At 54.9% G+C, this 15,027-nt stretch overlaps 6 protein-coding genes across 6 annotated transcripts; 3 read left to right on the top strand and 3 right to left on the bottom strand.

Moving 5' to 3' along the window:
- Positions 1–2,475: 2,475 nt before the first annotated feature.
- On the bottom strand, positions 2,476–3,260 carry B0H18DRAFT_232244 (uncharacterized protein). Its single transcript, XM_048037223.1, has 3 exons — positions 3,159–3,260; positions 3,003–3,109; positions 2,476–2,947 (listed from the first exon to the last, which is right to left on the bottom strand). Coding segments are annotated over exons 2-3 (402 nt in total). The 5' UTR covers positions 3,005–3,109; positions 3,159–3,260; the 3' UTR covers positions 2,476–2,547.
- Positions 3,261–4,528: 1,268 nt separating this feature from the next.
- B0H18DRAFT_999054 (uncharacterized protein) lies at positions 4,529–5,631 on the top strand. Its single transcript, XM_048045532.1, has 8 exons — positions 4,529–4,629; positions 4,693–4,769; positions 4,825–4,861; positions 4,922–4,960; positions 5,014–5,085; positions 5,143–5,242; positions 5,297–5,410; positions 5,460–5,631. The coding sequence occupies exons 1-6, from the start codon at positions 4,595–4,597 to the stop codon at positions 5,195–5,197; spliced, it is 315 nt and encodes a 104-aa protein (XP_047895035.1). The 5' UTR covers positions 4,529–4,594; the 3' UTR covers positions 5,198–5,242; positions 5,297–5,410; positions 5,460–5,631.
- Positions 5,458–7,598, top strand: B0H18DRAFT_999051 (GMC oxidoreductase-domain-containing protein). The gene is made up of 8 exons (XM_048045531.1): positions 5,458–5,633; positions 5,688–5,768; positions 5,825–6,119; positions 6,174–6,351; positions 6,402–6,732; positions 6,780–7,040; positions 7,098–7,201; positions 7,255–7,598. The coding sequence occupies exons 1-8, from the start codon at positions 5,474–5,476 to the stop codon at positions 7,411–7,413; spliced, it is 1,569 nt and encodes a 522-aa protein (XP_047895034.1). The 5' UTR covers positions 5,458–5,473; the 3' UTR covers positions 7,414–7,598.
- A 1,114-nt stretch (positions 7,599–8,712) lies between these two features.
- On the bottom strand, positions 8,713–9,262 carry B0H18DRAFT_953771 (uncharacterized protein; the record flags this gene model as incomplete). Its single annotated transcript, XM_048042213.1, has 3 exons — positions 8,713–8,815; positions 8,868–9,142; positions 9,197–9,262. 3 exons carry the CDS (start codon positions 9,260–9,262, stop codon positions 8,713–8,715), a joined length of 444 nt encoding a protein of 147 aa, XP_047895033.1.
- Positions 9,263–11,289: 2,027 nt separating this feature from the next.
- On the top strand, positions 11,290–11,728 carry B0H18DRAFT_999035 (uncharacterized protein). Its single transcript, XM_048045530.1, has one exon. It carries the CDS (start codon positions 11,482–11,484, stop codon positions 11,722–11,724), a length of 243 nt encoding a protein of 80 aa, XP_047895032.1. The 5' UTR covers positions 11,290–11,481; the 3' UTR covers positions 11,725–11,728.
- Positions 11,729–11,778: 50 nt separating this feature from the next.
- On the bottom strand, positions 11,779–12,522 carry B0H18DRAFT_1094056 (uncharacterized protein). Its single transcript, XM_048032369.1, has 3 exons — positions 12,420–12,522; positions 12,077–12,386; positions 11,779–12,024 (listed from the first exon to the last, which is right to left on the bottom strand). The coding sequence occupies exons 1-3, from the start codon at positions 12,487–12,489 to the stop codon at positions 11,922–11,924; spliced, it is 483 nt and encodes a 160-aa protein (XP_047895031.1). The 5' UTR covers positions 12,490–12,522; the 3' UTR covers positions 11,779–11,921.
- Between the last annotated feature and the right edge of the window lie 2,505 nt (positions 12,523–15,027).

Here is a 15,027-nt window from a genome sequence, read left to right as displayed (position 1 = left end):
CTTCAGTGTACAGACTTGCCCTTCAGGGACGTCTGCGACCGCAGGAAAATTCTCCATCGCGAGCAGAAGATCTAGGGGATGCCAGAGTGAACTGTTGTTCGGCCGAACATGAAAATGTCGGAGGCAAGGTATGGACGTACCAAAGACAGAAGACGACCTCTGCTGGGGATATGCACGGTCTTCAAGTGCCGAGAGAAAGAGCGGCGGGGGAAGCTATTGGGACACTGTCCCTGCCGTCAGCACTTCTATCGTTCTGGATAGTGGCGACCCTGACCGGTGGAAGCAGACGATGCCCGACGTCGACGACTGTGAAGCGATCCCAGAAGCACCACCAATCGGGATGCTTCTCAAGGCGGATGCCTCCCAAGTTATCATACAGTGTACTTAGTCTCCTCCTCGCTGGTTCCGTCTCAAGATGGCCCTTCGTTCTGATCGACCGGCCTAGCCGACGTCGACGTCAATTACGACGGTGCACCACGAGCGTCTATCCCCGAGTTTCTACCAGCCTTAAGTAGATGCAGTCCGAGGCATCCGCGCACGAACACGGTCGTCGGTGAGATAGTGCTGAGTGCTGATCTCGAAAGCGAAGCAATGGCCATACATTCGATGAAACCCGGAAGAATATGGCGTTTGAGGCGTCTCTGAATTTACGCTGGAGCAGTAGGTGAGGCAGCCTGAGGCCGAGGTTTCACGTATTCGCGAGTCAATCGCCAACCTAGATCAATTCTCGTCAATAGCATGGCATCAGGCTAAGCCAAGGCTAAGCACTCCCATAGTGTACGCGGCGCAGCTTTGAAAGCCGGGAAGGCAACGGCAACGAAGAGCATGTACAAGATCGAGGATCAGCGCAAAATCAGCGACCCACTATACTGTAATTGAGCCCGCGCCTCGCCGAACCATTGCCGACCTGGCAAGTTTCAAGTTGCAACAGGTTGTGACCCAAGATGCGACAAGTAATATACGATACGTTGCCATGCCAGGGTTCTACAAGCGAGGCATGGAAGGCATTAGTGTAAGTCAACGGCGATGCTCCAAACGGGGACACCGGGAACAGCACTTCCGAGTCGACTGTCGAACATGCAACGGAAACCACTCCTTGTGGAGAACCGTTTCGGAGCACATTTGGGATCCAAAAGATTGACGAAGATGTTATATTTTCGGTCGACGAATTTCCTTTTTTGGTAATTGTGGCGATGTTCGTTGAATATCCTTCGTATTTTCGGCATACCTTCGGACTTCAAACATGCTCCGAAACGGTTCTCCAACCAGGAGCGTTGTTCATTGCATGTTCGACAACCAATTCCCAAGTATTGTTCCCGGTGGGAGCGTACCTACGCAAAGCACATGGCGAAGTGATGCGATGACTCGGACGTGCCGCAGCTGAGCTCCCCTCCGCGCAGCGTGCTACGCCTGGTAAGACATCATCGATCATATCGCGTATTGAAGTGCTTCCACGGGCTGTAGTAGTAAACTGTGTCACCTACGGGCCCCTTTGAGGAAGCTGCACCTCAAATCCACCGACAGGATACGTTGGCCGTCGAATGAGTATACTCATAACGTCCATATTCAAGGTACAGATCTGGGCAGTGTAAATTTTGATCAACAGAATGCTGTTCACTGTGATATATTGGATCAATAAGTTGAATAGAGTCATGGACTATTGCTGGTAACACCAGAAACGACCCGCGAAAACCTGGCGAGGCCAATTCGCCAATGAGTGATCGTCACAACCACGTCAAATGCAACAGCATTGGTCTGACCTATCCGATCCCCCTTGTGTGTGCTGTGCAAGCAAATGAAAGCAACGTATGCAGGCAACAGGGTTGTGTTGATACCCATCGCGAATTGGAAGCACTCGGTACCCTTCCTTCAACCTTCATGACAGGTTGACCATCGGCGTCCTGACCGTGACACTCGCATGAAGCCTCAGGCTCATTAAAGGAGTAGAAGCCCAACGGACTAAGACACTGACCTGCGTCGTATATGGCGTCAGTGACGTCAATGAAAGGGCGTGAATCATTGCCGTCTGCGAGCGAGAGTCTCTCACCGGCCACTCCACCGGACCCTACCAGCTGCAAGGGTCGCAAGTGCCCACAGATTACACGGAGGTTGTGTTCCCCCCGCTCATCGGCCAATGACTGAACACTCTTCTAAATGGCTATGGCGCGCAAGAGTGGATGAAGAACCGTAGTTGGTCTTACTACCTCTTATCTGTATACTGAATGAGCCTGCTGTTTGAGAGAAGAGACGTGGCCAGATGACCCAGGCTGACATACCCATTCGAGATGCTAGCGCTTTCCGCACTACACGGCCTCTGAACGGCGGCCGACCGTATTCGCGGGTGCGACATTTTGTCATCCCAACAAGGTGGAGCAGACTGGGGAATCACTTGCGGAGTCCGTAGTGCGTGAAAGGCGAGATAAAGTGGGAACTTCTGCAGTCATTCGGTGGTCCGTGGTTCTTGGTCGTCCGGTATGTAGGAAGTTCATTGGTCCTACAGAGAAATTGTATGATAAATGTGCGACCAGGACATGGCTACAGCAGGACTCAGGCATTACATCGCCATAGCTTTGTTCCTACCATGTCCACGGGGTGCTGTTCGGCTGTGCCGCAGCATGGCAAGACGTGAAAATGATCGAGGAACCGACACAAGAACAATTCGAAACAAAGGTCCGGCGCGTTGGATGGCAACCTGACAGCTTGGAGCCATGGCACCGTACCCTTGTCGTTGACGTCCGGCCACCGAGGTAGCAGCTGACCGACTATGGCGTCCATGCGCTCAGGTGCCGAGACGACTGAGGCTGATGCGTGACTCTCCAAATTGGTCCATTCAATTGAAAAGCACTGCAGCTGCCGCCGCACGTGAAGTCCGCACTGCGCTAGAACATCGCAAAGTGAGGCTTGCGGTAGGAAACGCAGAGGTCTCGCCAATCGACGGGTCGTCATCCTATGCAACCCGACTTTGCTTCCGACTGCTCACCCGAGAGAATCGCAATGCGTACATCTACGACTAACATGCGTACATGATTCGGATCATGATTGGTTGGATTGAGAAATACTCGGGGGTGGTCGCCTTCGACCCGGAGGTATTCGGTTGACCATGTTGTCACTGATGAGACAGGACGTCAGCTCGGAAACAAGAAGCGAGCACTTCATACCATGAGACTTTCTCAAGCATGCTCGCGTTTGCAGAAGTTGAGCAGGCAGCTACACCGGTCGGTATGGTGGTCAGTGAGCTGTGTTGTAACTTGTAACTTGAAGTAGACGTTGTGCGAGGTTGCCATATTGAGTCAGACGATGTTGGCCACGTGGCTCTGCAGTTGGACGACAAGCGCCTACACGGTCCTCCTCCTCCTCCTTCGTGTCAATCGTGAAGCCCTCTCGAGTCTCCCTGGGATTTGCAGAGACATTCTGCAATAAAACAGACATCGCCAAATGCTCAGCTGACCGGCCTCCAAGCCCAGAAGATGAAAACACGTTTAACGCCCAGCCATGGTGTGAGAGGGTTCCCACTGAGAGCTATACACAATTGTGCCGATCTCGCAGCCTCAGACGACGTGCGTAGTCCTATTGGAAGCTCAAGTGCATGTCTTGTTCTCAGCGGTGTCTAAGACTCCTAACTTGCAATGTTGAACCGGTATGTGTGTCCCGTCTATTTCTTGCGAAGGTCGGACTTAGCGTCATGAGGCGTCCAGGGCCGTACGGCTGTCTTGACCTCTACTCATCTTCTCTGACTACTTACCAGTGTTGTGCAGGACTGACAAATGTGTCGCTGGGCATCATGTGCATTGTTGCCTGAGACTTTTGACCCCCGTGAGGGAAGAAAACAAAGGGACGGAGTATGGTCCAGCCCTTCGACCCCTAAAGCGGCGCAGAAGTACCATGACACCCCATCTACATCACCAGCAATTCTCGCTCACCGCGTTTCGACACTAAGCGCACTTCTTCACGCCAGTCATCTGCATGGCCCCATGATTCTTCACAACGTCAGCTGGGAACCACTTTCCGGCGGGAGAGTTATGCGGCGTCCCTGAGCGTCTCTCCAATCTGGAGTGCTGACAGTCAGGTATGTACAACGGTTGTTGTTACTCCCGATAACAGCCTTCGAGGTGTGGGAGGACAACGTTATGACTTCTATTGTGTCAAAGACTGACCAATAACCCCCTTGGTGTAGGCCTCAGCGATAACAGGAGGCTTCCTCTCCTCCAGGACGACTTGCTAGGAATCTGCCGCTAGTCCCGTCCGTGGAATGATCGACGACGGAGGATTTGATAAACTGCCGCTAGTTTGATCTATGAAATGCGGGGTAGTCTGGGGTAATGCGGGGTAAGTCGGGACATAGGTACACAGACACAGACTAACCTTGGATGGTCGCGCAGTTCACCTGACGGGTGATGATGGGAATGCTTCTTACGAAGTCGTGCCCATGACTTCGCGAATGACCTTTCTGTGAACGCCACTCGGTACCTCGTGGGCCAAGATTCCAGGACGTATATAAATTGTGTTCAATTCAATGAGGGCGAAGCAGCGATCCATTTACGACCGCTCTCTCTGTCTGCTCTTCTCAGCCCTACCCCCTAACTCCTGAATCACCATGCATCCAGAGGAAGTCGACGTCATTGTCTGCGGGTATGTCTCAGTTGTCGATGTATGTTAGTCGTCGTCATTGACTGAAATAACTTTGCTCGACAGTGGTGGCCCCGCTGGCTGTGTGGTGGCAGGCCGTCTTGCCTATGCCGACCCCAACCTCAAGGTCATGCTCATTGAGGGTACGCACCTAGTATCTCTCCGTACCCGCTACAGTCGCTGACGAGTGGCGTTCAGGCGGTGCCAACAACCGCGACGACCCCTGGGTGTACCGGTCAGTACATCCGGTGGTAAAGCAAGTTGGCGACGTTAGTTATTAATGACGGATTGACAGGCCCGGTATCTACGTTCGCAACATGCAGAACGACGGCGTGTAGGTTGCGTACTGTGCTAGCGAGCGCGCATCTCTGACGCACTGTGGTATAGCAACGACAAGGCGACGTTCTACACCGATACCACGGAGTCGCCCTTTATGCGTGGCAGACGCTCAATCGTCCCGTGAGTGATTTACCCGTTGTACAGCCGCGTGACATAGCATCTGACTTCACTATGCAGCTGCGCCAACATTCTCGGTACGGTGCCTGTGCTAACAGGCGATGCATGCGACTGACGAAACTTCCACTGTTCAGGCGGTGGCAGCAGCATCAACTTCCAGGTATGCAATGCATTTCTAACCACTAGAACATCTCACCAATGTACTATTCCACAGATGTACACCCGCGCATCCGCGTCGGATTGGGGTAAGACAGACAGTAATGTTTCCCGACCAGGGGATTGACACTACCTTCAGACGACTTCAAGACCGAGGGCTGGACTGCCGAAGGTAAGCATGATCGGTGCACGCAGTTGATTCCTACCTAAACGTTGTGCAGACCTCTTCCCCCTTATGAAACGTCTTGAGCGGTATCAGAAGCCGACCAACAACGACACCCACGGCTACGATGGCCCCATCGCTATCAGCAACGGCGGGCAAATCCAGCCCGTCGCTCATGACTTCCTCCGGGCCGCGCACGCCATTGGCATCCCCTACAGCGACGACATTCAGGGTAAGTCTTGAGTTCTCAGCATCAGGCTCCGATCAGCGCTCAATAAAAGCTCAGACCTGAAGACCTCCAACGCCGCTGAAATCTGGGCCAAGTACATCAACCGCGAGACCGGTCGGCGCAGCGATGCTGCAACCGGTATGTCGCTATAGCTTGCTCACAAATTGCAATTGGGCTGACTGGCCTTGGTACAGCCTACGTCCACAGCGTCATGGACGAGCAGAACAATCTGTACCTCCGCTGCAACGCCCGCGTGTCGCGCGTGCTCTTCGACGCCAACAACAAGGCCGTCGGCGTCGCCTATGTTCCGTCGCGCAACCGTGCGTCCGGCGGCAAGGTATACGAAACGGTCGTCAAGGCGCGCAAGATGGTCGTCCTCAGCTCTGGCACCCTCGGCACCCCGCAGATCCTCGAGCGCTCTGGTGTCGGCAACGCTGAGCTCCTCCGCGAGCTCGGTATCAAGGTCGTCAGCGACTTGCCTGGCGTCGGGTACGCGAGTCTCTCGGGGACAGCCGTTGCATCGCATTGATCATTTGCCATCAGTGAGGAGTACCAGGACCACTACACTACCCTCTCCATCTACCGTGTCTCGAACGACACTCAGACGACCGACGACTTCCTGCGCGGTGTCAAGGAGGCTCAGCAGGAAATCTTCGCCGAGTGGGAGCAGAGCCCCGAGAAGGCTCGCTTGTCTTCGAACTCTATCGACGCTGGATTCAAGGTACCGCACCTCTCTCGCACCATACCGTGCGCTTCTGATGTTCGACGCAGATCCGCCCGACCGAGGAGGAGCTGAAGGAAATGGGCCCGGAGTTCAACGAGCTCTGGGACCGCTACTTCAAGGACAAGCCCGACAAGCCCGTCATGTTCGGCTCTATCGTCGGCGGCGCCTACGCTGACCACTCGCTCTTGCCGCCCGGCAAGTACATCACGATGTTCCAGTACCTCGAGTACCCGGCCAGCCGTGGCAAGATCCACGTCAAGTCGACGAACCCATACGTCGAGCCGTTCTTCGACTCCGGCTTCATGAACAACAAGGCCGACTTCGCGCCGATCCGCTGGAGTTACAAGAAGACGCGTGAAATTGCGCGCCGCATGGACTGTAAGCACTTCTGTTATCTTCGACCGCTCTATCTGACTGTCGGTCAGCCTTCCGCGGCGAGCTCACGTCGCACCACCCGCACTTCCACCCCAACTCGCCCGCGGCGTGCAGGGACATCGACATCAGGACCGCGAAGGAGCTGCTCCCGAACAGCTTGACCGTTGGTATCCACATGGGTACCTGGCACAAGCCGGGCGACGTGTACGACGCGAAGAAGGTACACGACGACCTCGCCTACACGAAGGACGACGACGACGCGATCGACAACTGGGTCGCCGACCACGTCGAGACCACCTGGCACTCGCTCGGTGAGTATTCACACGCCCATGTTGCATCCGGAGAACAACTTGCTGACTGCGCTGCAGGTACCTGCGCGATGAAGCCTCGCGAGAAGGGCGGTGTCGTCGACAAGCGCCTCAGCGTGTACGGCACGGAGAACCTCAAGTGCGTCGACTTGAGTATCTGCCCGGTGAGTACACGGTCTACCGCGATTGGCGGCCTGGCAACCTGACACACATTCAGGATAACTTGGGGACGAACACCTACTCCTCCGCGCTCCTCGTCGGCGAGAAGGGTGCTGACCTCATCGCTGAGGAACTCGGCCTCAAGATCCGCCTCCCGCATGCGCCCGTGCCGCATGCTCCTCTCCCGACTGGCAAGCCGTCGACTCAGGTCCGGTGAAGTGTCTTTGGGCCCGCTGCGACGGCGCCTTGGGGAAAGGCGTCCGGTGCCTGTCGCTTGTGTTAGGTGTCGGAAGAGTTGTATTGTACGAATACCCTGTCAGCGCGGAGTTATTGTTGTACGAGTAAGCCTGCCAGTGCGGCCTTCATGTACTTCTACCTGCAATCTTATCACGGTCCATGCAATGATGTCCTCTTCTCGAGTTGTGATGATCATAGCCTCAAGCAACAGCCTGTAAGTAACGTCGTCCGACCTGGGCGAGATGAGCCTGAGCGAGGCTGGGCGCTCATCAGTGTTCAAAACTGGAGGCTTTCGAACTTCATCTGATCTCCTCACTGGCTACGTTTCTGTCATGAGCTACAAAGACAAGTATAGACTATAACTCGGAGCACGTCTGCCGCGGGCAGGACTTGCGCAGGACGGCTGTGGAAGCGATCAGGGCGTTGTTGCCGTTGTCTGTCTCTAAGTAGGCGGAAGCAGATCAACGCAGATCGGGGTGGGGTTGGAGGTGCCGGTGAGTACTTGCAATTGAGTACTTGAGTGCTCGTGAAAAATGACATTGAATGTTCTTCATGCGACGGAGTGGGTTTTAATTGCCAGTGGTTGGGGCGATATGTGGCCATGAAAGTCGAGACCGCTTTTCTGCTCACCTTCATACATAGTATTACCTCCCGCTTGGTAGGTTCTCTTCTGCGCACTTGCATCAGCTGTCTGACAACCTACTAGTAGGTATCAGGCTCAGGGTATCAGGCTCAGGGTATCAGGCTCAGGGTCACAGCGAGGCTGCTCGGAAGCCACGAATCGTCATCAGTGCCATGAGGTGCTTTATACAGTCTTCTTGCAGTTTCACAGACTCGGACAACCTCAGGCTCTCTGTATAGCATGCGCATTGTCTGCATGCCCTGTGCCCCCCGGTGTGCCCCGACCATCATCCCGTTCTCCGCTACCATCAACCGCCAGGACCTCATCACTGGCACGCCCGCAGAGCACGTCTACTTCTGCTACCTCTCACCTGCCGCCGCCTGCGCTGCAGAACCACTCGGTCCCACTCAATAACAGCCATGAACTGAAGACCGCGAGCCATTACCAGGACATAGCTGGCTTCATGTCGGCACGGGACACGGAGCAGCAGATGCTATCCTTATGTGGACGCTGCGGTCATGCTCACTCGTTGTTGAACTCCAAGCCTTCCGCTTTGTTTCCCGATCACTACAAAGCCAGGCTGTCACGCATCGACAACTATGCATTCTCCTGAGCCTCAGGTACGTCCTCATGCACCCTCCCACTGGCAAACTGTGCTCAATAATTCCCAACGAGGATCGACGCAGTGCCGGGCGTGTAGCAGTAGCCGTTATCCAGCTCAGTCCCGCAAGTCGAGAGCTGGTGGCAGCTACCTCCGCATCTAGAGACATCTATCAGTAAATCTTGCCTTCGCCGTCTATCTGCGCACGTACCCGCCGCGGTCGTAGAAACCGACGTTATTCGTAGCGGCGAGGCATTGCGTGTTCGGCGCGCTGAGGCACGTCGCCCCGCCGTTATACACGGTGCACGAGCCGCCGCAGACGTTGTCGACGCGCCTGCTGCAGTACGTGACCATCGTGTTCTGCGCGGAGCGCGAGACAAGACCTTCGGGCGCATTGACACCTGGGATCGGCTCGCCGATGAAGGTGAGGTTGGCGTCGGTCGACTTGAGCCACTGGATCATCTCTGCCTCGGTGGTGACCTCGGGCTGTGTGTGGGGTGTCAACACTACTGGCGGGACGGGATGAGGATATGTACTGACGGAAGGATTCGCAACGACGACCGCGACGATGGCGGCGAGGGTTGCAAGGGAGAGCTTGAACTGCATCGTAGGAGGGTTCGGACTCTGGGACTTGATTCTCGGTGGTGAGCATCTGATTTTCGTCTACGCTTTCTGCAGCTTATATACCCTACTACTAGTAGACCGCCTCTCGACGACGCTCGTAGACCGACCGCGTGCTGCTTGCCAAGGAGGAAATTGCCTAGGTAACTGGCAATAATTCACGGCACCAACTCATTAGTCGCCGATACATTGGTCTATCCGGCGATTCGACGTCGCTCCGAGTCTGCAGCGCTCTTCAAGCCTCCCGCCTGTGGCGCCCAAGCTGTACAAATTCATGAAGAGGTTCCAGGCGATCAAGACATGCGCAAGTGATCAAATTGAATTGGCACTGAGATGTAAGTCGAGACATGGATAGTCGCGAAGTCCACAACGTACTACGGCCCTGTTTGCAGACCGAGATTCGCGTGCGCCCGTTGCACAGTGCAATGCTCTCCGATCGTACAGGAACATGTCCCATTCGAAATGTGAGCAAGTCGTCACGGTCGATGTCTGGCAAGTCCAAGATCAAGTCCGTACCGGACAAATCTAATCCATGTCCTCACAGCCATAATGTCAGTCCGAGTTGTGCGTTCATCATGTTGACGTTGCACGTGGCTCACCCTCATGTCAGAGCCACACAGTCGCGCGCCGCCCTCCTCATCGGCCTCATCGGCCTCAATGTCCGCACCTCCTTGTGTCAGGGTCTCATCGCTGACCGCTTGCGGTGCAGCCCCATCAAGGGGTGCCTTCATCGGACTTTGGGTAGTCGTAGTCGCGGTGCAACTTGAAGCGGCCGTGTCAGTGACTGACAAATGTATTCAGCAGAACTTTGACTCGGGGAACTTGGACTCACACCGTTTTCCCTGGCAGACTATCTTGCACAAACCTCTGCCTGTCAGCGAGTTAGGCATCTCCGCAGGTTCAGTCTGCCCATACTAACCATTAGTCACTGCTCATCCTCGGACACGAAAGTCCCGACAATCAATGAAACAGTGTTCATATTTACGGCAGATGACCGCACAAATACGAAGGTGTCGTACGGTTTGTTCAACGTCGGAACTTGAACTTCGTTGAAAGTCTGCGACAGCATGTGGTGGAGCGCTCGAAACTCGGGCTTACCTTTTTTGCCCGAGGTGCCCGAGGTGCGCGTCGGGCAGCCACTGGCATTTGTCTCCAATTAATTGTGCTGCCTTCTCTTTCAGCGAGCTGCGCCTTCAAAGCCTCACACATTACAGACTCGGGCCCACCGCACTAGCCCGCTCAGCCTATGCATGGGGCGTCTTGCATTGAAGGTTCATACATGGCAGACACCGGCGCGTTTTTTTCCCTGAGGATTGTCTCGTCCCATACGTGACAGACCACGCCGGCCTTCCATTTCGAACGGAACGCTACGGAGCGGCGACTCGGAGGCCTTGCCTCGCTGCTTCAGCAACTTCTGGACAACGCTCTACTCTCGCCTGCCTTTCAGTCGCCCCCGCCATTTTGACCCGTATCCCGTCTGGGCATCACACACCTCCGCCGCCGGCCTGCTGGCCCTTGCCAGTGTTGATCTGTCCACTCGAGGACGGCAAGCGCACTCTCTCGTGCCCCAGCTTTTGTGTATACTGGAAGTCTGACTTCTGTAACTGGTGTCAAACCAGTGGTAGTACAAAGTGGGCTGATGCAATGTCCCTTACGCGCGGAGATCGCATCCTTGCGTAACGTGATGGACCCTTGGATCAGGACTTCAAACGTGCTCCCCATGACGCTGGGCCCTTGCGCCCATCCGGACATGACCCGCCGTGGTGTCTACTGCCAGAGGGTCTTACTACTTCCTGCAAACTATAATTCAATTGATCAGTACGTCGTCTCGTTCGTTCATCAAGCGTCTTATACGTTCTGTCTCGACTTTTCCACAGGCTATACTTAGAGGCCTACACCAGCTTCTGATTATCATACATGCAGCATGAGTCATGTATGACACGGTCGTGAAGCCTCGATACCCGCCTGCGTATTGCCGCCAACTATCAGGCGGTTCCGCAAACTGCCTGAGTCGGATGCCTGAAGTATCGCAAGGATATTCCTAATAGGGGTCGCGGTCGGTGCATTGACAAGCATACAAATCCTCGGTTTCTGCTGTGGGTCACTGACTTGGAACGGGCAGAATATGTCATCAATGGACAGCGAGAAAGCAGGATCGAGCCCGGAGCTTCGCGTCATTTCGACCTCGCTCTGTACGCACGTCAATGTTGCTCAACATGCGCGGTGCCTCCCGTGCTCCAACCATCATCCCATTTTCCGCGATTATCAACCACCAGGACTTCATTACGCCCGCAGAACGCATCCACTTGCGCTACCTCTCACCTGCCGATACAGAGGGTTCGATAGTGAATCACGAGACCCATCTGCCGCCTGCGCAGGCAAAGCACTCCGTCCCGCTCATTCGCAGCCACGAGCCGGATACCGCGAGCGGAAAACACTGTTTTTAGGACGGAGCTGAGTCCAAGGCATTATATGCACACTTAGCTCACTCATTGTTGAACTCAAAGCCTTTCGCGTTGCGTCAAGTTCTCAGTACAAAGCTAGGCTCTCATGCATCGACAATCAGACACCCTTATACATCACCATGGCCCATCGCCGTCCTCGGCACATTCAGTATTCCCTTGCCTACACTCCCAAACTGGGCTTAATAATTGCCGACGAGGATCGACGCAGTGCCCGGCGTGTAGCAATAATTGTTGTCCAGGCGCGTCCCGCAGCTCGAGAGCTGGTTGCAGCTACCTCCGCATCTAAAGGCATCTATCAGTAATCCTTGCGTCCGTCGTCCATCTGCGCACGTACCCGCTGCGGTCGCAGAAACCAACGTTATTCGTAGCGGCAAGGCATTGCGTGTTCGGCGCGCTGAGGCACGTCGCCCCGCCGTTATACACGGTGCACGCGCCGCCGCAGACGTTGTCGATGCGGCGGCTGCAGTACGTGACCATCGTGTTCTGCGCGGCGCGCGAGACAAGCCCTTCGGGCGCATTGACACCTGGGATCGGCTCGCCGATGAAGGTGAGCTCAGCATCGGTCGACTTGAGCCACTGGATCATCTCTGCCTCGGTGACGAGATCGGTGGCAACCTCGGGTTGTGTGTAGGATGTCAGCACTACTGTGACAGGCGGGGTGGGATGGGGTTAGGTACTGACAGACGGGATTGCAGCGACGGCCGCGACGATGGCGGCGAGTGCTGCAACGGAGAGCTTGAACTGCATCGCGGGGGGTTCTGGGACTTGATTCTCGGTGGTGAGGATCTGCTTTTCGTCTACATTTTCTGCAGCTTATATACCGTAGACCACCTCTCGACGACGCTTTTAGACCGACCGCGTTCCGCTTGTCAAGGAAGCTTGCCTAGGTCACTGGCAATGATTCACGACAATATTTGGCCAGTTGCCGATGCACTGGGCCCTGCCCTGGTCTGTCCGGCGATCCGACGTCCGTCCCAGTCTCCAGCGCTCTCCAAGCCTCCGGCTCGTGGCGCCCAAGCTTTACAAATTCACTGAGAGGTTCGTACTTCTCAGGCTATCGAAAAACGCGCAAGTGATCAGGTTTAATTGGTACCTTCTGACTGGAAGTCGAGACATGGACAGTCGCGAAATACGCAACACATTAGTATGTCCCTGCATGCAGACCCAACTTCGCATGTACCCTTCGCATGCAATGCACTCCATTCGTACACTAACATATCCCATTCAATATGGGAGCAAGTCGTCACGGTCGATGCACGGCGAGTCCAATATCAAGTCCACGAGTTCAATACGTAGCACCACAGCCACATCGTCAATTCGAGTTGCGTTTATCATGTCAATGTCGTACGCGGCCCGACACCATCGTGTCAAAGTCACACAGTCGCGCTGCGCCGTTCTCTTTACAGGCTCCTTGTGCCAGTGTCCCTCAACTGGCCGCTTGGGGTGCGGCCCCATCAAGGCGCGCCCGCAAACTTTGCAGACATATGATCACCTTGTCCAGTGGGCCATCTTCTCGGGCGCAGTGTCACTGTCGTCTTCCTTCATCAGGCTGCTATTCACCGCGAGGCCTTTGGCACGAGGTTGCCGCCTCGACGTAACTTTGACGGCCTTTACCGAGGTATAGAACACCGTGCTCAGGGTGATGACAAGGATCGAGGCTGCGCGAACCCCACGGTTTTTGGTAAGCAGTGAAGGAAGGTCAGCCACTGGCACAGTATCCTCACTGGTATCCGACAGCCATCGGAGACAGGAGCTTTAGATCTATCTCGCGGATGCCACGGGATATGCATCAACGGAGGTATGGCACCGATCAGCGCACTGTGACAAGACGTAAGGACTTGAAGCAAACGCACACTGGGTAAGACTTAAGTAGGAGTTGTTGCTGAAGTAAGACGAGCACTAAAGGGGAAGCGGGCGTACGCTGTTGCTTACAGTTGTTTGCAAACCGATAGGTCCCTTCCAGAGGAATCATTATACAGGTGGAGGACACCGGGTCTTGACTTCATCTGCTGTTCGACCTCAACCACCCCGTGCCATGGTCACGGTCTGGCTTAGCCCTCGACACTGCTAATTGTTGATGGAGAACACGTTCCGATCACCGCTCCTCCGAGTCTGGACACGGAGGCCTCAGCTATCAATCCAGAGACAAATATAATCTGCTGGGGATTTTCTACCGCTCGTTCGTTGTGGTCCACCTACTTCAGTTAACGGAAGCCTAAAGTCAAGGTAGTATTATTGAACGGGCGACAAGTTGTGGAGGAGTATCACCACATAGTGATCCGTCCAAGGATGTTCAATACCTCTCATCCAGTGCTTCCCTCGCAGAAACCCTCAAGGTCTAAGATCCTAGACAGCAGGCTACACTGTCACGGGCTCTGTCCTCACAGTACGGAGATAATGCATGAACGTGTGTGGTACTAGATGCCGGGTTTGAGGATGCCATATGTACGTGAGCTACTAGTGTCATAAGCTGATGTATCATGTTGAGTACACAGACAGCTGTGATGCACCACATTACACATGCTACATCAGACATGACAGACACTGCGGTACCTCCTGGTACCGCCCGTTATCCTGCCATCTCTTTTCCAGTCCGAGTCAGCGAGGCCCGCCCGCACTAGCCTGCCCGACTCGCGCATGGAGCAACCTCGTGTTCAGTATTCCTGATGACACTGTGACAGACCCCGTCGCGTTGAGTCCTTCCTGATTGTCCTGTCTTCATACCTGACAGATACCTGACAGACCACGCCGGCCTTCCATTTCGGACGGGACGGTGAGATCGCACCTCGCTGCTTCGACAACTTCTGGACAACATTTTGGGGCCTCCGCCGTACTGTTCCGTCTCCCGTTTGGGTATCACATACAACCGTTTGTTGGCCCTTCAATTGACGGTGCTGATTTGTCCGTTCGAGGACGGCAAGCGCGCTGTCTCGTACTACAGTTTCTGCTGGCAGTACGAGTCGTTCGAGCCTAATCCTGTAGTCGGTGCCGAATGAGTGATAGGACAAAGTCGCCTGATGCGATGTCCCTCGCGCGCGGGCATAGCATCTTTGCGTACGTGACTCGGATGGACTCACGGGCCAGGACTTCAACAAACGTGCTCACCATGGCGCTGAGCCCTTGTCACGCCCATCCGGGCATGACCCGCCGTATGTCCGTCGGAACACTTTACTACTTCCTGCAAATAAGATTTAATAGATCAGTACGTCGTCTCATTCGTTTTTATTTGTTCCGTACCGACTGTGTAATAGCCTCGCGAGCTATACTACTTAGAGCCAGCTTCTG

Source organism: Fomitopsis serialis (genome assembly GCF_022376445.1).
Source record: "Fomitopsis serialis strain Sig1Antser10 chromosome Unknown B0H18scaffold_22, whole genome shotgun sequence".
Lineage (NCBI taxonomy): Eukaryota > Fungi > Basidiomycota > Agaricomycetes > Polyporales > Fomitopsidaceae > Fomitopsis > Fomitopsis serialis.
The sequence above is the reverse complement of the archived record's forward strand: the minus strand, read 5'-3'. Positions and strand labels throughout refer to the sequence as shown.